The 23656-nt window shown below is 37.0% G+C and overlaps 2 protein-coding genes across 2 annotated transcripts; one reads left to right on the top strand and one right to left on the bottom strand.

The window, feature by feature from the left end:
* Positions 1-274: 274 nt before the first annotated feature.
* Positions 275-3831, top strand: LOC127810451 (multicopper oxidase LPR1-like). The gene is made up of 4 exons (XM_052349953.1): positions 275-692; positions 1611-3068; positions 3343-3411; positions 3620-3831. Exons 1-3 carry the CDS (start codon positions 483-485, stop codon positions 3394-3396), a joined length of 1722 nt encoding a protein of 573 aa, XP_052205913.1. The 5' UTR covers positions 275-482; the 3' UTR covers positions 3397-3411; positions 3620-3831.
* A 9381-nt stretch (positions 3832-13212) lies between these two features.
* LOC127810341 (multicopper oxidase LPR1-like) lies at positions 13213-15350 on the bottom strand. Its single transcript, XM_052349771.1, has 3 exons — positions 15118-15350; positions 13533-14999; positions 13213-13409 (listed from the first exon to the last, which is right to left on the bottom strand). The coding sequence occupies exons 1-3, from the start codon at positions 15340-15342 to the stop codon at positions 13356-13358; spliced, it is 1746 nt and encodes a 581-aa protein (XP_052205731.1). The 5' UTR covers positions 15343-15350; the 3' UTR covers positions 13213-13355.
* Positions 15351-23656: the final 8306 nt, after the last annotated feature.

Raw genomic sequence — 23656 nt, 5'->3', positions numbered from 1 at the left:
CCATGTACAAACAATAATAAAAATATATCATTTCTTTTGTAAGTGACTGTCTCTGATATTTATTAATCAGTCAATTGGCTTGGCTTGGCTTGGCTTTGGTTCAAACAGAGATGAAATGGTTACGTACTTCGCCTTTGTCAATCCTAAAATGATTTTTCTTTTTGTATATTCCAATTATTACTAAAATATTATTTTTTTCAATTTTTAATGGAACTTTTTCTTATAAATTATCTGAAACAGTGCAAGCTCCACCTAATTCCAACACCACAAATAAACCTTCTCTTCTCTTCTCTTCTCTTCTCTTCTCTCTCTCTACTGTGTTAGACTTTTAGTTATTAATTAATATCACGCCCTGGGCTTAGGCAATCTTCTTTCTTCTTCCTCTCTGGCTCTGTATATATATATATATATATGTATGTATGTATATATGTATGAACATATAGAGATGCGTATGCAATAAGGAAGAGAGGTAGGTGAAACTAATGGAGAGGAAGGCGGTGCATCAAGTTATATTTGTGGGTTTCTTCTTGCTCATCAGTAGAGCATGGGCAGAAGACAGGCTGATAAATGTAACGAAGTTGGAAATGTTCGTTGATGATCTTCCTGATATGCCCAGATTGAAGGGTTTCGATTTTGTCAATGGCGGCCACGCACCAGGGTCCTTAACCATTGGCATGTTCCATAAGTTCTGGGTAAGCTCTCTCTCTCCCTCTCTCTCTCTCTCTCTCTATATATATATATAAATAATATAGGGCAAGAGCAAGTTTGATACCACAGTACTGTGATTGGAAGAGAGGTTGCAATGATTTGGGAGAGATTCCTAATACATTAGTAATTAAGGAGATGAAAAGGATTTTTTTTTAATTTTCAAAAATTTTAATTAATTAAGAAAAAAATGGATGAATCAAAGTGGGTGAAAATTTTTTATTTTTTCTGTTGCGAACACGAATTTTTATGATTTTGTGAAAATTTATATTTGGGTTTCACCTAAAAAAAACTTTAGATATTTTTATTTGTTTCTTTTAAAGAGTATTGTACATTCCTCTCGCCAGCATAAATTCAAAGAGAAAAAACAAAAAACACTCTCCCCTCCTTTTCCATATATTCTGTGTTGAGAGGAGAGAGTTGGAGAGTAGAAAGTAGAAGTAGACAGCATATGTGCTGTGAGCACTTGTCAGAGGTCTGGCTCAAATCGCACAGAGTGCATGCACTGACGACCATTCACGGTCCCGACCAATCCAAAATGCGGACTTTTTCGCATTCCAGTCTCAGTCTGGGGCTCATACACTGCCCATTCTAGTGGTCCCACAAAGATTTTTATTCTAATGTAAAAATCTGCCCAATCTTAAGTAAATCATCAAAACAATGCCCTGTTGTTATCTTCTTCTTTTTACTCCATTTTTATTTTAGTTTCAACAAAAATAATGAGCTTACTATTAATTTTAATTTTAATTTTAATTATAATTTATTCTGTTATTGCTTGTTGTTAATTATTGAATTAAATTAATAAGCTATCTTAAATGATTAGTCCCTGCCATCTCGTTGATGTAAATCAATAGACATGGCTCTGAAAGACGGTATGATTTTTACTTTTTTTTTCTTTTTTTCAGAAATTTCATAGAGATATTCCTCCAACCCCAGTGTTCGCCTATGGTACGAGCAGGAGCACTGCAACGGTCCCTGGTCCAACAATCGAGGCTCTCCACGGGGTCCACACTTACGTGACGTGGCAAAATTACCTCCCTTCACAACACATACTTCCCTGGGACCCGACCATCCCCACTGCCATACCAACCACCAAGAAGGGGATCCCTACCGTGGTTCATCTTCACGGCGCCATCGGGGAGCCCGAGAGCGATGGACACGCGGAGTCCTGGTTCACCGCTGGATATCAAGAACGGGGACCCACATGGACCAAAAAGACCTACCACTACTACAACTATCAACAACCGGGAAATCTATGGTACCATGATCACGCAATGGGTTTGACTAGAGTCAACCTTCTAAGCGGCCTGATTGGGGCCTACATCATCAGGCATCCGGAGCTCGAGGACCCGCTTGGCCTGCCATGTCGCGCTGAATTTGATCGTCCGTTGGTGGTCTTCGATCGGAGCTTCCGCATCAATGGTTCCCTGTACATGAATTCCACCGGAAATAACCCCTCCATACACCCTCAGTGGCAGCCCGAGTATTTCGGCGACGCAATCATCGTAAACGGCAAAGCATGGCCCCGCCTCATCGTACGGCGCAGAAAGTACCGGTTTCGCATCATCAACGCAAGCAATGCTCGATTCTTCAGGTTCTTCTTCACCAACGGGTTGGGATTCATCCACGTGGCATCGGATTCCGCCTATGTGGAACAACCGACGACGCTCAAAGAGATCCTTTTGGGGCCATCTGAGATCACGGACGTAATCGTTGATTTTTCTGAGTCGAACTCCGATTCGGCCATCTTGGCCAATGACGCACCGTATCCTTATCCTTCCGGCGATCCGGTGGACGAAGCCAATGGCAAAGTGATGAAGTTTATAATCCGACAACAGCGAGAAGTCGATACGACCCGAATACCCAAGAAGCTGATCGAATACCCGTCACCTGATGTATCAGCTGCTTCGGTAATACGGTACATCGCGATGTACGAGTACACAAGCGACACTGACGAGCCAACCCATTTGTACATCAATGGGAAATCGTATGAAGAGCCGGCGACGGAGACGCCAAAAGCGGGGACCACTGAAGTTTGGAACGTGATCAATCTAACGGAGGATAATCACCCGTTGCACATCCATTTGGGTCTGTTCACGGTGCTTGATCAGGTGGAGCTAGTGAATGTTGATGAGCTGAAGAATTGTATGCTGAAGATCAATAATGCGGTCAAGTGCAAGATAAGCAAGTATGCACGTGGCAAAAGGGTGGGGGTGGCGGCGCACGAGAAGGGGTGGAAGAACGTGTACAAGATGAATCCCGGAAGTATGACGAAGATCCTCGTCAGGTTTTCTTACATACATGCCAATACATCGTACGTGTTTGATGCAACAGCTGAGCCTGGCTACGTCTACCATTGCCACGTAAGCAATCATCCTTTAATTAATTAATTAATTAATTTATTTATTTATTTATTATTGTAAATTTAACTTCCACCTCACCTCTTTTGATTTTACATATATTTCTTATGATTTATTTGATTTCTGTCTGAACAACTCGCTTTGTCACTCAGTAATTGTGTTTTATCTTAAAAAATATATTAAAACATAAAAGGTAAATTATAAAAATATATATACTGTTATATATATATATATATTCCAGAACTTTTTGATTATTTTGTAGAGTACTATTTTGCAGATCTTGGATCATGAGGACAATGTCATGATGAGACCCTTGAAGTTAATCAAGTGAGAAGGCCAACACAAAGTATGTTTAGCATAAATGAATTTGTCCTCTTAGTTTAAATCGGATATCATTAATATATATATGATGCTTGTGGTGATGTTTTCTTCTCAACTAACTAATTGTTCTCATTTCGACCTCATCTGCAGGGTTGTTTTATAGAATTTATAGACTGCAATGTCACACTACAAATATTCTCTTGTTTGAATGGGTTTTCGTCTTATTTTGTTAGGTGACCGAGGAATAATGGGCGCCATGGCATCGAGCAAATCGAGTGATCAATTGTAGTAAGCTTGAAAAATCACAATATTTTACAATAATCCATGGTACCAATTGTATAAATAAATGAATTTTCATGTTTGGATGAAAAAATAGAACCAAACACACTTGAGGGTCTCGGCCGAAAGGAGAATTGATTGAAATGAACGGTTTATTTGCATCAAACAGTGGGTTAAAGGAATTGAATTGAGTGCTTAAATGAATTTAAAAGTCGGTAAAACTGTAAAACTATTGATAGCCAAAATATGGAGAGAAAAAAAAAAAAGAAAAGAAAAAAAGATTATGGTTTTCAAGAAAAGGCAAAGCGTTCTGTCCCCTTTCAAAATGTCAAGAAGAAGAACTTAAAAGTAGTTAATTCTGCTTTATTTATAGTTAATTAGTTATAAAGTTATTAGTTAGTTATTTAGTAGAAATAGAATCCAAATAATCTAGCTATAACTGCTCATCCAGTTATCATTTTCTTTTGTTTTTATTCATCTGTATATAAATACATTTTTCAGTCATCAATACAATCGTTAAGAATCCATTTCACAACATGGTATCCAAGCTGTGGTGCCTTCTCTTCTTCTCTCCCATCCAAAAAGGGTTACTCAATTTTAGCTTCTCTTGTAAGCCTTCTTTTTCCTTTTTCAATCTTCTTTATCAAGCTTTCCTCTGTTTCATCAATGGTGGCCATGGCTAGCAGAATCAATCCTATTGAAGATCCTTCATCACTCAGAGAATCGCAGCTTTGTGATAGTTACTCCAAAGCTCACATCCACTAATTTCACCTCTTGGAAACACTCATTTTTGCTGCTTGTTTTCTATTAGAAATAAGCAAGGTTTTCTTAATGGCTCCATAGCTAAACCAGACTAGAAGATCCTCTCCATTTGCCTTGGATAAGGTGCAATAATCTGATTGTGGCATGGTTGTTGTGCTCTATTTCATCACCTATTGCTTCTTCAATGTTTTACATAGAAGATGCACATCTCATTTGGAATACACTGATTCAAAGGTTTTCCCAACTTGATGACCCCAGGATCTGTCACCTGCAGCATCACCAATGCACCATTAATCAAGGTATAAAATCTGTTGATTCTTACTTTATTGAACTCAATGGAGTATGGGAAGAACTAAGAAATTTCATACCTTTGCCAAATTGCACGTGTGGTTTGTGTAGTAAGGATTGTTTTCAAAGTTTGTAGATGCTCAACTCAAGGATTATGTGTTTAGGTTTCTCAATGGACTTAACGAGTCATATTAGGCTTTGCGTACTCTAATAATTCTTATGAAACCGTTTCCTACACTAGATCAGGTTTACAATATGGTGCTTAGAGAAGAAAGACATGGCTGCAATGGCTGTTAAGGGAGGAGATAAGCTTGAGATTGTCTACTCATAATGTGGTAAACCTAGACATACTAGGGATAAATGTTTCAAGTTGAATGAATTTCCACCAGGCTTTAAGTTCACAAAGTCAAGGGCCTCTGGTTCTAATCCAAATCGCAGAACAGCTAATCAGGTCTCAAGTGGACAACCAAAGTCAGTTACAGATCAAGAACCTGGATCAATTTGTAAAGTTTAGTTTCTTTAAGGAACAAGTTCAAAAACTTGTGGCACTACTCAATGATTATTCCATGCTTGATTCACAGCATAAACTACCAATTCCCCTACACATTTGGCCATTTTTGCTGGTATACATTCTATTTTTTCTACAGTAAATTCCACCACATTTCATAATATGCTAAGAACAAAATTTGATGCTTCTCCTGTGGTCATTGATACAGGGGCAATAGATCATGTCATCTGTTCTTTAACTCTTTTCTATTCATATGTTTCTCTTCAAAATGCCTATGTTTATTTGAGTAAGAAATAATAGATACCTAAGAAGGGGTGAATTGAGTTTTTAAAAACTTTTCTTAAATTTAAGGACTCTTTGAATAAAACAGTTTGAACTTTTCAAACTATAAACACTAATGCTTTGAATATATCATTGGCAGAAAATGTTATGAAATAAGTGTAAAATAAATTCAATATAAGAAAATTGATTATTTTTAAGTTTTAGAAATGTTGCTATGAGTATTAAAATTGATCTCAAATTTGTTGAAAATAACTTTTACTGAAAGTAAAATGGAAGTATTGAAAATAAATAAATAAACAGAGCAGCACACAATAAGTTTTATAGTAGTTCGGCTCAATCAACCTACTCCACTCCATTGACTATTCACCAAAGATTTTAACAATTCACTGTAGCTTTTTGCAAAATTAGGGCCTGTTCTCTTTGTTGTTTTCGGGCCGTTTTCTGTTTTCGATTTTTCAAAACACCTAAAACGCGTTTACTTACCCATTCTCAAAAATGCATTTTTCAAAACACAAAAAAAATTTACACACAAAACTCAAAACAGCAAAATCGCGTTTTGGCCGTTTTCAGTGAAAACCAGCGAAAAATTCCAAAACACGGAAAACGCCTCTCGGTCCTCTTCTCTTCCAGCTCTCTTCTCTCTTCTCCTTCTCTTCAAGCTCGGCCTCTTCTCTTCCAGCTCTCATCTCCCTTCGCTTTCTCTTCAAGCTCGGTCGCCACTGCCATCACTGCCATCCACGCCCGCCACCGCCACGCCCAGATCCATCGTCCATGCCCGCCATCGCCACCGCCACGCCCAGATCCGCCGTCCACGCTATCGCCATCGCCATCGCCCTCTGCCATTTCTTCATTCCGCCACCACCTCTGCCTTTTCTTCCTTCCGCAACCGCCTCTGCCATTTCTTCCTTCCGCAACCGCCTCATCCAGATCCATCATCCACGCCCGCCACCGCCACGCTCAGATCCGCCGTCCACGCCCGCCACAGCCACCGCCCTTTGCCATTTCTTCCTTCCCTCATCGCCTCTGCCATTTCTTCCTTCATTCACCGCCTCACACGACCTCTGCCATTCTTCCTTCCTTAACTTTTATGATTTATAATTTTTTTTAATATTTATGTTGTGATAATCTAAATCTGTAGATAATTTCAATTTGTTGATAAAAGAAATTTATTATGAAATGAATAGTTGAGTCAAATTAAAAATAATTTTAGGAAGTATTTTGTAATTTTAATACATTATATATGATTAAATTATTAGTTATATCTAATATTATTTTTTAAATTTTTTAAATTAAATTTATAACTTATTAATAAATATTTATAATTTACTTTGAATCAATTTTTTTAAATAAAATATCATAAAATAACATTTTACAAAATTTTAAAGTAAACGCGTTTTTCACTTTTCTATTTTGAGAAATAATTTTCAGAATGACAAAAAGAACGCATTTTTAAAATTTTCAAAACAGACACTCAAAACACAAAACTGAAAATGAATTCAAAACTCAAAACTAAAAATTAAAACACAAAGAGAACACCACCTTAGCTATAATCTCTGTTTTTTAATGATTCAGCAGTAATAAAAAACAAACAGTTTTTACAAGGAACAACTAAAACCTCTTACACTATCCTTTTTAAGGGGATCAAACACTAACCACAATAAGATAAAAGATGTTTACAATTTTAAAACACTTGGAGAAGCTTTTAGGATATTGAGAACAAATAATAAAATTAGTTTGTCACAAAAAAAAAGAGAGATAAAGAGGATATGAAGATAAAAATACACACTCTCTCTTTTTCTTGATATAAGATAAATACTTTGAGAGCACTTTGCTTGAGAATGATTATAGAAGAATTTAGCTCTGCATCATCACATTCTTCTTAAAGCTCATTTGCCTTTTATAGCTTTCCTTGCCTCATAATTGTTAGCTTTTTGTCCAATGAGTAAAACCTAAAAGATAATCAAGATGTATTTCATTCTATTTGATTTCAATGGTTAGATATTTAATTTATGCTCAAAAGAAGTTTTGAAAGTCTTTTCGTAACGGTTAGAATTGAATTTGACACTTTTTTGGATGTCTGTAATGGCTAATTTAACGACCATATTTTTAATTTTCAGCATATATTTACTCGATTATTGTTATTCCTTACTTGAATAAACATAGTTTGTAATCAACTAAGTTTGATATTTACTCAACTAAGCTTGTTTTATAATCGACTAAGTTTTGTCTGCACTCGATTATCTTTAACAAATACTCGATTATTTTTGCTCTACACGCAACTTGTAAAGATATGCGTAAGATATTGGATTATCACTCAAATATAGTCGATTATATATTAATTTTTACTCGATTACAAATGAAAAGTACTAGATTATATAAGAATAATACCTCATAATCTCTTGACTATGAAATAAAAATACTCGACTAATATAAGATTGTACTTGATTATTCTTAATGAAACTTGACACTTCTCTTGAAATAAATACTTGATTCCAAAATTGATTACCTGATTACTACGAAGATAACATAAAGTTACATATCATACTCGAGTACAATAAATTAGATAGCCGAGTACATTCTAACTTTACTCGACTATTCTCAAAGCTTACTCGATTAAAACTCTTATAAAAAATCATCTTTAACATATTGTTTTGAATATCATCAAAACAATTTTCTTATCAACATAAACATCTAAATATCGCAAACATTAAGCTTAAATATAAAACACAATTTTCTCATCAACATCTGATATATGACTTAACATAACACATTAAGGCAAAACATTTACAACGCGAATATTGTTTGTGAAAGTTGGTTAAAATTAATTTTTTAATCACATTCACTTGGATACATAAAAAACCTTAGAAGATAAAAGAGATATTTTTAAAGCACATGGTTTTGGTAACAAATTGAGAGCAATATGTGTAACTCAACTAAAAACTTTCATTTTCTAGATTAAAATAAGAATCATTCTACTAGACTCATACATTAATTCATAGCATGTAACATAAAAATGCAGCATACATATACACAATTACTTTATGAAATATACTCACATGAAGCATTTATAAGTTAATAAACTCACCATTACTTAACTGAAATAAAACATATATAATTTAGTAACTTACTTGCTACCTGATTAAAACAAAACATAAAGAAGATTGCAAGTATGTGAAGCACACTATAGTTACTTAACAACATAACATATAACACAAGATGCACTAGCTTGAGCATCATGATATATCATTTATATTTATCAAAACAAGAACACATATAAGATGAACAAAACATATATATGATTTCTTATTCTATAAGCTAAATACACATATACTATTAATGCATATTTTGACTAATTCTTAAAAGATAGAACTTTCATAATTTTATTACTCAAATGCATTGATTTTAAACTAGATTCACAGACTAGATAAACAACACTTGGAAAACATTCAGCATTCAAATTATTTCAAGTACTTGAATGATTTTGCTTATCTAGCAACAACCATTCAACATTATGAGTTCTTCAAGTGTTCTTCCATTAAATTTCAAAACATGAGAACTTTTAAGAATTTAATTTTAAATGTCAAATAGGCAATCTAAGATCATTGGATCAAAACTCAATAACCATGTCATGAGTATATGATCATGTACTCAAAAATCTTGATGATTGACACTTAATAATCAACTAAAGCACATTGCTCTTAGATTTGAGCAATGCTTGCACACATTATTTGCACTTAAAACATTTTTTAACCTTAAGCTTACTCTAAATATCACGACGTCCACATGAAACTCATGTATTATGGATACTTAAGATATTCTTTGAATTTCTAGAGCAACACACATTATGAGCACTTAAAACATTTTTCAACTTTAAGCTTACTCTAAACATCACGAGGTCCACATGAAACTCATGTATTATGGATACTTAAGATATCCTTTGAATTTCTAGAGCAACTTATTAACATATTAAGCATATTGATGGATAAGGAACAAAATAAGATTAATCATAAATAAGTCATATTAAGGTTATTAACACAACCTTAACATCTCCTTAAGAAATAAGAGATTTTAACAATCCCCTAGAGGGTAAAATAATTTCCTTTATGGATATCAAACCTATCAAAACAAGCACATCATGACATATGATATCATTAATAGATAAATCATACTAAAAGATAAACTTATCAAGATTCCGTGATCTTATATATTCTCAAGGCAACTTCAATACATATTCTATCAAGACAAGTTTAAGCAATATAAAGAAGGATAAAATAATTTCTACATATTAATAAGACTATGAGAACATAACATAACAAACATCCTTAACAACCCTTACAATTAAAGTCTTGCATAAGATAATTATCACCAAAACATTCAAGAACAAACTCAACAATTTATCTAATGGTATAAGAGTTCAAGTTACACATATTGATACTCTCATATCATTTTTACACAATGTTTTATTAATTCCAACTTTCACATTCAATCTAATATTAGTTAGTAAACTCACTTTAATCAAGAAAAATTGCATTATTGTTCTTTCCAACCATTGTTTCATTTAGGACCTATCATCATGGATGACGATCGGCATAGCTAAGCTTAGAGATAATCTCTTTTATTTGCAGCCTCATTTTCAACCGTCAATGTCTAATACTCATATTGTTGCAAATGTTACTTCTTATTTAGATATAAAAGCTTGTAATGTTACTTCTTATTTAGATATAAAAGCTTGTAGTGTGTGGCACCATAGACTAGGACATTTCTCTAGTAATACTTTTCAAACTTTGCATTCTATTATACCTAATATGTCCTCTATAGACAATTCTTGTTTGACTTGTCCTACAACAAAATTAAAAAGATCTCCATTTCCTACTCATACTGATAGGTTTGTTACTTTATTTGATTTAGTGCATATGGACATATGGGGTCTATATTCCCAACCAAATGTCACTGGAAATCATTATTTTTTTTTATCATTGTGGATGATTTTTCTAAATGCATTTGGGTTTTCTTAATAAAGACCAAATAAGAAGTTTATGAACTAATCCAACAATTTTATTGTCTTGTTTCCAATCAATTTCATAAGCCTATCAAGGTCATTAGAAGTAATAATGGACTTGAATTCTCATTGCCTAGATTTTATGCTTCAAAAGGGATTTTACATCAGAAAACTTGTATTTACACACCCTAACAAAATTGAGTGGTGGAACGAAAACAACAAACTATCCTGAATACTGCTAGAGCCCTTTTGTTTCATGTTTCTTTACCCATTAAACTCTAGGGTGATGTAGTTCTTACTACCACCTATCTTATCAACAGAACACCATCCATTGTTTTAGACAACAAAACACCTTATGAACTGCTTTTCAATAAACCTCCTGAATACAGTCATCTCAGATCATTTAATTGGTTGCTTATGCTTTGCAGCAAATCTAATAGCTCATAGAAGAAAATTTGATTATAGAACAAGAAAGTGTATATTGTTGGGATATCCTATTGATGTCAAAGCTTATAAACTCTATGATTTAGATTCCAACTCTATTTTCCTTTCCAGAGATGTTCAATTCCAACAACTTTTCCATTTTGAAATACTAAACTTCAATCCATTTTTCGTATTCCCACTTCCATTGATGTTCCAAATTTGGTTTTACTATCCTTTAATTCAGTTCCCTTTGATAATCATTCTTCTCCCTCTCCAAATTCCCATAACTCTTTCAATTCTCAACCTTCTGATACATCTTCTTCTTCACATTCTTCCCCTTGGATATCAGCTTCAAGGGGAAAGTGGCATTGAATCTGATATCTCAAATTTCCAAAGACATCAAGCTTGTGAGCAAACTGCAAAAGTCATTATATGAGTTAAAAGCAGGCTTCTAGATAGTGGAATTCCAAGTTTACTGATTGTTTGATTCTATATTGTGGATTTGTTCAATCGAAGGTAGATTACTCTTTGTTCACTAAACACATGGGAGAGAATACTATTGCTTTATCGATCCATGTAGATGACATAATCATAGCAAGCAACAAAATTACTTTTATTGAAGAACTGAAGAAATACTTGAGCTCCCACTTTAAGCTTAAGGATTTAGGTGAACTGAAATATTTTCTTTAGCATGAAATAGCTAGATCCAACCATGGAATCTCAGTTTGTCAAAAAAAAGTATGTTCTTGAATTGTTAGAAGAATATGGTCATTTGGAAGCAAAACCAAGCAACACACTTATGGAAGTAAATCATAGGCTGGTCCATTTTGATACAAACTTATTGCAAGACCCATCGGTAAATTGCTATACCAAACATTAATAAGACCTGATATCAACTATACTGTGCACATTTTAACTCAATTCATGGTCAAGCCAGCAAGTATACATTTGAATGCTGCATACAATGTATATATTAAGATACCTTAAGTCAGCACCAGGACAAGATATATTTATGTCATCACCTTCAAATTTGATCCTAAGAGCATACCCAGATAGTGATTAGGGAGGGTGCAATGAAATAATAAAGTCTTTGACAGGATTTTATATTTTTCTTGGAGACTCTTTGGTCAACTGGAAATCAAAGGAACAACACACAGTGGCAAGAAACTCTGCAAAAGCAGAATATAGAGCAATGGATGTGACTATATGTAAGGTCATGTGGTTATTATATTTGTTAAATGACTTCAAAGTTAATCATAAAGAATCAGTGCATTAGTGCATTTGTATTGTGATAATGTCTCAACATTGCATATCTCCAAGAATCCAATATTCCACGAAATAACAAAGCACGTTGAATTGGATTGCTGTTTTGTTAGAGAAAATGTGCTTGCAAGAGGTATAAAGCCATTGCATTTGAAGACTAATCTCCAACTAGTAGATATGGTCACAAAAGCATTGCATCCATCTCAATTTTCACAGTTTGCCGGACAAGATAAGCATTCAGAACACATATATGTTCCTCTTGTGGAGAAGTGTCAAGAAGAAGAATTTAAAAATAGTTAATATTGCTTTATTTATAGTTAATTAGTTAGAAAGTCATTAGTTGGTTACTAGAAATAGAATCCAACTCATCTAGCTGTGAAAGCTCATTCAGCTGTCATTTTCTTTTCTTTTTTTTCATTTGTATATAAATACATTTTTCAGTCATCAATACATCATTGAGAATCCATTTCATAAGACAAAACAGAAAATTTGACATGAAAAATGAAATCATTTGATGATTGGAAGAAGACCCAAAATGACTCAAGACGGATTATTGCTCGTTAAAAAAAATGAGAAAATTGAGCCTAAAAGGGGAAATTGTGCAAATTTTTATTAAGTCCGAAAGTTTTGGCTTAATTAGTGGACTGATTTTAAGTCTGTCCGAACTGCCCTGGGGACCAATTTAAATTTAGGCCCAAGCTGAATTGTTAATAGGTTTGAAGGAATTTCAAATGTATGGGCTCATTATTGAATTAAAGGCAGAGTGTTAAATGTAATAAACTAAATAGAGTTGGTCCAACGTTAGATAAAAGTTAACTCAATTAAATAACCCCATTGTGTAAGTGTGTAACCCACTGGATGGGTAAGAATAACCTAAGGTAGAGGTTGAAACGAATTAGCTTAACCTTCGGTGGTTAATTTTGGATAAGTTAATTAACTCTAATTGAGTCGTCAAAGGGTTAATGACTGACTAAATAAAAAAAAAAAGGAAAAACTTTGCCAGAATTAATTAAATAAGCACACTGGGATATATATATATATATAAATATAGATGTATTATATTACATTATGTGATAAATAGTAATCAAGCTTTCGACAACAGCACATGCAACTAATCACAAATGAGTTTTCTTAATGCCATGACTTCGACACCAGCGAGCTTCCATCACTTGATTAACTTCATGGGCCTAATCATTACATTATCTTCATGATCCAACATCTGCAATGTCACAGTGGTACTGAATAATTAAAACACGGCGGCGATCCACTTCCAAATAGGATAGGAAATTAATAAAGTGGTATAAAAATAATATATATATAAATAAAGCATGGTGTGGCTTACGTGGCAATGGTAGACGTAACCAGGATCCGCAGTTGCATCAAACACGTAGGACGCATTTGTATGTATATATGAGAACCTCACGAGGATCCTCGTCACATATCCGGGAGTCATCTTGTACACGTTCTTCCACCCCTTCTCGTGCGCCGCCACCTCCACCCTTTTGCCACGTGCGTACTTGCTTATCTGGCACTTGATCGCATCATTGATCTTCAACATGCAATTATGAAATTCATCGATACCCACCAGCTCCACCTGATCTAGCACCATGAACAAGGCCAGATGGAGGTGCAGGGGATGATTATCACTCGTCAGATTAATCACGTACCAGACCTCTGTGGCTCCCACTTTTGGCGTCTCCGTCACCGGCGCTTCGAATGATTTCCCGTTGATGTATAGATGGGTTGTCTCACCAGTGTCGCTCGTGTACTCGTACATGGCGATGTACCGCGTCACTGGAGTAGATGATGATAAATCAGGAGCTGGATACCCGATCAAATTCGTTGGTACTCGCAGCGTAGCCGTATCGACTTCTCGTCGTGGTTTGATGATGAACTTCATGACTTTGCCGTTGGCTTCGTTCACCGGATTGCCAGAAGGGTAAGGATACGATGCATTGTTAGCTAGGATAGTCGAATCGGAGATCGACTCAGAAAAATCAACGATCACGTCTGTGATCTCAGATGGCCCCAAGAGGATCTCTTTGACCGTCACCGGCCGTTCAATGTAGGCTGAATCGGATCCCACGACAGTGAATCCCAGGCCGTTGGTGAAGAAGAAGTTGAAGAAGCGAGCATTGCTTGCATTGATGATGCGAAAACGGTACTTTCTCCGGCTCACGATCAAGCGAGGCCAAGCCTTGCCGTTTACGATGATTGCTTCACCGAAATACTCAGGCTGCCACTGAGGGTGTATACAGGGGTTATTTCCTGTCGAATTCATGTACAGCGAGCCGTTGACGCGGAAGTTTCGATCAAAGACAAACAACGGACGATCGATCTCATCTCCACATGGGAGTCCAAGTGGGCCCTCGACCTCAGGATGTCTAATGATGTAGGCCCCAATCAGACCGCTCAAAAGGTTGACTCTGGTCAACCCCTTTGTATGATCATGATACCATAGGTTCCCCGGCTGTTGATAGTTGTAGTAGCGATACGTTTCGTTAGTCCACGTGGGCCCTACTTCTTCGAAATTTGCAGTGAACCAGGCATCCGCGTGTCCGTCACTTGCAGGCTCGCCGATGCTGCCGTGGAGGTGAACCACCGTAGGGACGCCCTTCTTAGTGGTCGGTATGGCCGTCGGGATGGTGGGGTCCCAGGGAAGTATGTGATGTGAAGGGAGGTGATTTTGCCACGTCACGTATGTTTGGACCCCATAGCGAGCCTCGATTGTTGGACCGGGAACTGTTGCAGTGCCCTCACTCGTACCATAAGCGAACACTGGGGTTGGGGGAATGTCTCTGTGAAATTTCTGCAAAAATAAAGGAGGGAGCACAATAATGAAATGGATCGAAAAGAGACAACTAAATTAGGAATAAAACGCAAATGTACATTGGAAATAGATAGAGAAAGTTTTGTTAAGGTCTTACCCAAAACTTATGGAACATGCCAATGGTTAAGCACTTGGGAAGAGAGACGCCATTGACGACATCAAAACCCTTCAATCTGGGCATATCAGGAAGATCATCAACAAACATTTCCAACTTCGTTACATTCATCAGCCTGTCTTCTGCCCCTGCCCATGCACATGCAATCATGATCTGCAATCCAAAGAAAGCCAGAAGAGTGAGTTGATAGCCCGCCTTCCTCTCCATTTCTGCCAACTTTTACTTATTAATTGCAAGCACACATATATGAATATGAGCGGACATACATGTATAAATAGAGGGCGGGTGAGACATGTGAATGGGACAAGTTTAAACATAAAAAATTATATATAGAGAGACCTGTCAATGAAACGGACACAAGGTTTTTATTAGTATAAAAAAATTAATGGGACTCAATATATTGGAGGAAGAAATTTTCGTTGGAGAGTAATCATCTGCTTCTTTTCACTATTAAATTTAAGCCTATGGAATGTGTTACTCAAATTAAATAGTACTAAATATATTATTTGGCAGAATAAGAATAAAAGAAAATTAATGGTAAATATATATTAAAGAAAGTCCCAATTTCTCATGGTTGGCTTGGTGATAAGTGTTAATAGTGTCATTTATTGGGTTTCAATTATTCCTCTAAGACGAGCCCATGCACAAAAAATTTATGTCTTATATATTTATAGTGTGTGTAATTTATGAATTACTATGTATATTTGAATTATTTTTCAGAAGACAACAACAAACAAGGCTTAGTGTTATAGGGTCATTTGCTAGGGTTTCAACTATAGTCCACACATAAAAATTTGTGTACTTGTATATATATTAAATGTTTATAACTTATGAATTATTACTTAATGCACAAGATAAAGAGGCTTAAAAACTAAGAAAAGTCCCGATCTAAGCCTTGTTTATTGTAAATTTAAAAATGACGTTTAATACATATTGAGAGAGAAGGTTTGATTTAAGTCTCGGCGTGGGATGCAAGGTTCAAAAAGTCAATAAAAAAGGTATATTTGAAATGATTATAAATATTGTTATTATTGTTATTTATTTGTGTTGTGTAATAAGTAAAGGCCTATTAAAAATCTAAGAACTCAAAACGATATTTTAAACTGAAAGGCATAAATTTTCTACACACAGGAGTCCCATATAAATGCGCAAACAAGATAACTCTGACATCTAAAAATTTCTTCAAGAAGATAATTAATTATCCATAAAAAATTTTAATTCTAAAATAATTTTAAAATATTGATATAAACGTTATCCATAAGAAATAGACGTCATCCATAACAATATTAGTTTTAGTGAGACTATAATTAATCAAGATAAACATCATTTACAAAAGATAAATGTCATTTATAACAATTCTAGTCTCAGCCCACACTAGAATTAATCAAGGTAAGCATTATTTACAAGAATTCTAATTCTGTTACACTTTAAATCACTTCATATTTCTCTATAAATAAATAGTCATTCATTCCTGAAAATGTATAACATTTATGATACTGGTTTTAATATAATTTCTTTTATCATACTCAGTATCTGACTTAAGTATCAGAGTGTTTGCGCGGAGACCTCCTTGCACATCTTATTATTTTCTTATTTTTGCATATTCAGGTTGCTTGACGACGATATTTCTAATCAACTAAATTCATTATTGTATCTAGATAACAACAATTGGCGTCATCTATGGAAAACGTTCAAAAAGCCTATGAATACTATAACGGCTCTCACATAATCTCAACCCACATGAAGCCTAATCAAATCAATTGGGAAAGAAAACATTATACGTATGTGAGAATCTCATTAATAGTATGTTCATTTGTTTAATATTTATGCACTATCATTGTTTTGTTTTTCAGTTATTATTTTATGTGAAAATAAAATACTCTTTTTAATTGCGGACGTGAGCATTATGCCGAACGGTGAAAATAAAATATTCTTTCTGATTGCAAACGTAGGCACTATGTTGAACCGCGAAAATAAAATATTGATATTCTTTTGAATTACAGACGTAAGCGCTATGCCAAACCGTAAAAACAAAATATGAATATTCTCTCTTAGTACGGACGTGGCCGTTACGTCGAACCACAAAAATAAAATATGAATATTATTTAATTGTGGACGTAGGCATCATGTCGAACTTTAAAAATAAAATATTAATATTTTTTCTAATTGCAAATCTCGCCCACAAGTGTTGTTGTCTGGATACAATAATGAATTTAGTTGATTGAAAGTATCGTCGTCAAGCCACCTGAATCTGCAAAGAGGTTCCTACACAAACACTTCGATGCTTAAGTTAAATATTAAGTATGATGAAAGAAATTATATTGAAACTAGTATCAGAGATGTTGTATCTTTTCAAAAATGAGTATTTACTTATTTATAGAAAAATATAATGATCTAAAGTGTAATAAAATTAGGATTCTTGTAAATAATGCTTATCTTGATTAATTTTAGTCTGGTTGAGATTAGAATTGTTATAGATGACATCTATTTTTTATAGATAATATTTATCTTAATTAATTTTAGTCTGATTGATATTAAATTATTATGAATGACATTTATTTCTTATGGATGATGTTTACCTTAATATTTTAAATCTTAATATTTTAAAATTATTTTAGAATTCAAATTCTTTATAGATAATTAATTATCTTTCTGAAAAAAAATTTAGATGCCTCTGTGTTTAAAATATCGTTTTGATCCCTTAAACTTTTAATGGATTGCACAATAATTTATATATATTTTATAAGGATTAATTGGAGGGATTTCTATGATGATGCTTACCTTCACAGTTAATAATTATTATTATAATGTTAAAGAGATCCCTTAATTATTGCGAAATTTGTAGGTGGGGGTTACTTTGTTTGCCTGCCACCAAGGTTGAGTGTACGTCGTGGAAATCAAACTCTTGTACGCCACATTCATGTCTCCTTCACCGATCGCTTTCGTTTCTAATCGCTGAAAGCGAACATCTACATCTATATATTTTTTCTACACTATCCCTTCAACTTATCTGCCGTTTTTATTCCAATGATTAAGATGGAATTTAGGTACCAACGAATGCGACAGAATGGAACTTACATTCCTACCTCTTCTTAGTCCATGGCCTTAATTTATGAATCCCGTCTTCGTACGTTGACTCATTGGCCTGTATCTTGACGGATTTCTCGCATCAATCTCACTTGTAAACATCTCTTCTAATTTATTGGCGACGGTTGAAAGCTCGATCCTTACTCGATTCACGATTTGCTCAGTCTTTTAATGTTCTCCTCGAACCCAAAATTATCTAGGCAGTCTTCGGGGCCGAGCACGTCCTGGGTTATTAGATTCTTTTAACACTCATTAATATACTCACAAATGATGCAATAGTACTATAACAAAAACACAATAAATGGTGTGCATCACCTAGGATGCATGTAAACGTGAAATGTTTTCGATGTAAAATTGATGTGGTATTTCTTAAAATTACAAGAATACTCCTATGTGCTAATAGTCTCGCTTGTCATATGGGTTGCCTGAGAAACTGACACGTGGCGAGTCAATAATTTGATGCAAAGTCCGAAAAATCCGGACTGAACCGTTAGACTCGTTCCAACTTAACCGAAGACCTTGGGAGTCGTGCCCTGCCCATCTCGAGTTTATCTCGGGTACCCCATAACGAGGTTCGCCTATAAAAAATAGAGATCCTCACCAGGTATGGAAAAGCTCTATAGCTCTCGCAATTATTACTATTTGCATTTATTCTATTGATTTGAGCGTCAGAATCTACCCCGTGAGACCCTATCCCTGCCACTCCGTTATCTTGCAGGTCTTATCACCGATTTCCGACATCGCCAAGTCCGAGGTTCGATTCCTGAGATCCATTCGCAGAGGTCGTACGTGGTGATCGGTCCCAAAAACCATCATCATTTGGGACCTCGGTATAACTAACTACATAGCTCCACAAAGAGACGTGACTCGGAGCCAGACTGATGCCAATCTAGAGGCCTCGCCGCTAGGGGAGAATCCATCGCCTCTAGTCAATCCCATGCCAGAGGACCGACTCACCAGGCTGGAAAATCAGGTCCAACAGTTAACTGAGTTATTGACTGGCTATCTACACCAAAACGAACAACATCGTCCGCATATGCCCTCTCAGCGGGAGGAGCACCAGTCACCTCCTCCTACTCGGGTGCCTCGTCAATCCCAATAGTTGGGCCAGGAAATCCATCCCTCTGAGGTGGCATGATCTACTTCTTCCCCCTTACGAGAAGGAGGGACTTCGCAGGAGAGGCAGTTGCGTTTTGTGGAGAGACAAGTCCTAGAACTCAAGAAGGGAAAGAAAGAATTGCCCCACTTCAATTCTAACCAACCTCTGAGTAAGGGAATTATGGTCGAAGTTCCTCCGAAGAGGTTTCGTATCCCATCCATCAAACTTTAGGAGGCCATGCCCAAACTTGGTACTCTTGCCTCCCCCATCGCTCCATCAATAGCTGGGAAGAGCTAAAGACTTGTTTCCTTGCCCATTACGCTCCCTTGAGGCGCCACCAGAAGTCTTCTATGGCTCTGGTTAACGTCAAGCAAAACCAAGGTGAGTCCCTGAGGGATTTCGTGGCAAGGTTTAATGAGGAGGCATTAAGCATCGAAGAGTTTGATCAGCGGATTGCAATGGTGACTTTCCAGAATGGCTTGAGGGCGGGACCATTCGCTCAGTCCTTGGCCAAAAACTCCACCTCGTACCTTCACAAAAGTCCTTACGCGGGCCAATAAGTACATCAATGCTGAAGAGATGATGAAGGTAAAGCGAGTTGAACAACCTAACAAGAAGGAAAGAAAAAAAGAGAAGAGAAATCCAATGGTGGAACAGAAGACAGACTATCGCCCCTCCCGAACCCAAGATCGCCTAGGTTTTGGGGGTGCCCGTGGCAGCCCGGTGAGTTATACTCCCCTCAACACCAGTAGAGCAGAGATTCTACTGGCATTGGAGGATAAGGATTATCTATGACACCCTCCATCGTTGAGGTCTCCACTCAACGCTCGAAGCAAAAAGAAGTATTGTCGATTCCACCGTGACTACGGCCATGTTACAAAGGACTGCATCCAGTTAAAAGAAGAGATTCATGAGCTTATCAACTAGGGTTACCTTCGGGATTTCGTTGGCCAAGAAGGCGCGAGTTCGGGTAGAGTTGAGTCCAAGTCGGATAATATGAGAAGGTCTCCTACTCGGGATCGTTTTCGAGAGCGAAGTCAAACACCGCCCTAGAGAGAAGAAAAACAGCCCGCTGGGGATGGATGAGCTCCGAGACCTAGTGCAAATTTGACAAGCCGCGTATAATCAACACATTGTTAAGTACTATAACCGACGAGTCCACGCTAGGAGTTTCATGCCAGGAGATCTTGTACTACGACGATTCGACGTGAGTTATCCTCAAGACGCGAATAAACTAACTCCGAATTGGAAATGACCGTACCAAGTGGTAGAATCCTTAAGTTCGAGGGGAAGACATGGAAGGCAAGCCCTTGAAGCATACTTGGAATGTCCAAAACTTAAGGAAGTCTTATCAATGAGGAGGGGAATTTTTCGAACCTCTTTGTACTCTTTTCTACGACTAATGGCAAGACTTCAAATTCTCTCCATCTAATAGTAATCTCACAAAGGCCGACACTTAGCCAAAGAAAAATCCAAGGGTCACGAGCCCTAGGCCGTCCCCTAGTCAGGGTGGATTAATGGCCAAGAGAAAACTCTAGTCCAACAACCCTCATTCGTGAGGGAGTGGCTAAATTTCAAGGGTTACAAGCCCTAGGCTATCCCCAAAGGTAGACTAATGGCCGGAAAAAAACTTTAGAGCCCAACACCCTCATTTGCGTAAAAGTGGAAAAAATTCAAGGGTCAAGTGCCCTAAACTGTCCACAAGCCGAATGTGGACTAATGGCCAAGGAAAAATTCTAGCCCAACAACCCTCATTCGTGAGAGAGTGGCTAAAATTCAAGGGTCACGAGCCCTAGGCCGTCCCTAAAGGTGGACTAATGGCCAAGGAAAAACTTTAGTCCAACAACCATCTTTCGCGAGGGAGTGGCTAAAGTCCAAGGGTCACGAGCTCTAGGCCGTCCCCAAAGGTGGACTAATGGCCAAGGAAAAACAACAACCCTCATCCATGAGGGAGTGACTAAAATCCAAGGGTCATGAGTCCTAGGTCGTCCCCAAAGGTGGACTAATAGCCAAGGAAAAAATTTAGAGTCCAACACCCTCCTTTGCGTGGGAGTGACAAAAATTCAAGGGTCAAGTGCCCTAGGCTGTCCACAAGCCGAATGTGGACTAATGGCCAAGGAAAAATTCTAACCCAACAACCCTCCTTTGTGAGGGAATAGCTAAAATTCAAGGGTCACGAGCCCTAGGCTGTCCCCAAAGGTGGACTAATGGCCAAGGAAAAACTTTACTCCAACAACCCTCTTTTGCGAGGGAATGGCTAAAGTCCAAGGGTCACGATCCCTAGGCCGTCCCCAAAGGTGGACTAATGGTCAAGGAAAAATAACAACCCTCATTCACGAGGGAGTGACTAAAATTCAAGGGTCACGAGCCCTAAGTTGTCCCAAAAGGTGGACTAATGGCCAAGGAAAAAATTTAGAGTCCAAATCCCTCCTTCGCGTGGGAGTGGAAAAAATTCAAGGGTCAAGTGCCCTAGGCAGTCCACAAGCCAAATGTGGACTAATGGCCAGAAAAAATTCAAGAGCCCAACACCCTCCTTCGCATAGGAATGGCAAAAATCAAAGGGTTAAGTGCCCTAAGCCGTCTCCAAAGTAAAGAAGAACAGAAGTTAGGAAAACCAGGTTTAGGCACGAGTTAAAAGGAGCTTAACAGATGTGATTTAGCTTTGGAAATCATAAACCACACCTGCGACAAAAAAAAGTCAAAAGAAATAGGTTAGTCAAGTCAAGATTTATCTTGTTGTTATTAACAATATATATATATATATATTAAATGAATAAATAAATAAAAAAATAGGGTAGGAGCCCCAAGGTCGGCCATGGCTGACCTCAACATGCCTATACATATACATTTGCATTATAAAAAAAAAAAATAGTAGCAAAAAGGTAAAGGAAAGGAAAGGTAGGGGGCAGGAGCCCAAGGGTTGGCCATGGCCGACCCAATATATACCTATATATATATATATATAAAAAGAAGAGTGAAGAAAAATGGGGGCAAGCGCCCCAAAGAGAGGGTAGCCAGGCCAGGCCAGTCTTAGCCGTGCCTCAGCCATGGCCGAGGCCGAGCTCGGCCAAGCCGAGCCGAGTGCTCGGCCATAGCCGAGGGGCTCGGCCAAGCCAAGATTTGGCGAGGCCGAGCCCGACCATGGCATACCTCGGCCATGGCCGAGGCGCCGAGGGGCTCGGCCTCGCCAAGATCTAGCGAGGCCGACCCCAGCCATGGCATACCTCGGCCATGGCCGAGATCTGGCCAGGCCGACCTTGCGCCGGGCAGAGGTCTGCCTGGCTGAGGAAGAAGATGCATATAATTAAAAAAAAAAAAAAAACAAACAAACAACAAGCAAAAAATAATAAAATAAAATAAAAACCATATAAATAGAAAAAGCAAAGGAAGAAATAAAAAAAAAAAGAGAAGGGAGGAAAAAACTAACCTCAAGAGTTGGGAGCTTGGCTGTCTCATACTTAAAAATACTCTTGCGTATCTCGAAAAAATCTACAATCAAATAACTTTAAGAATCAGGTTACTCCTCTACCCAACGTGATTTTTAGCTCGGCTCAAGAAGTGGGGGGCAAGTGATGTGGCATTTCCTAAAATTACAAAAATACCCCTACGCGCTAATAGTCTTGCTCGCCACGTGGGTTGCCCGAGAAACTGACACGTGGCGAGTCAATAATTCGATGCAAAGTCCAAAAAATCCAGACTGGACCGTGAGACTCGTTCCAACTTAACCGGAGACCTCGGGAGTCGTGCCCACCCATCTCGGGTTTATCTCGGGTACCCCATAACGGGGTTCGCCTATAAAAAATAGAGATCCTCACCAGGTATGGAAAAGCTCTACAGCTCTCACAGTTATTACTACTTGCATTTATTCTACTGATTTGAGCGTCGGAGTCCACCCCGGGGGACCCTAGCCCCGCCACTCTATTGTCTTGCAGATCCTATCTCCGAGATCCGACATCACTAAGTCCGAGATTCGATTCCCGAAGTCCATTCGCAGATGTGACACGTGGTGGTCGGTCCCAAAAACCATCATAAAAAATAAAAATAAATAAATGATATTTTTAAAAAAAATAAAAATTTAGGGTAAATTGTAAATTTAAAAAATATAAGAGTTTTTTTATAAATATAATTTTCAATATAAAAAATTAAAAAAATAGTTCAAACATGATACGAACAAACTTAAACAATAAACATATGTTCTATAATGCCTTCAAATAAACATAATCATAAAAATCCACACTACATTCAAACAACCATCAAAATATTTACAAAGTTCTATTATCCTTACATGACTTAATAATTAATAACAAATAGTAAATTTAAAAAAAAATAAAATCA

This window comes from Diospyros lotus, chromosome 9 (genome assembly GCF_014633365.1).
Source record: "Diospyros lotus cultivar Yz01 chromosome 9, ASM1463336v1, whole genome shotgun sequence".
NCBI classification, from domain to species: Eukaryota; Viridiplantae; Streptophyta; class Magnoliopsida; order Ericales; family Ebenaceae; genus Diospyros; species Diospyros lotus.
The sequence above is the reverse complement of the archived record's forward strand: the minus strand, read 5'-3'. Positions and strand labels throughout refer to the sequence as shown.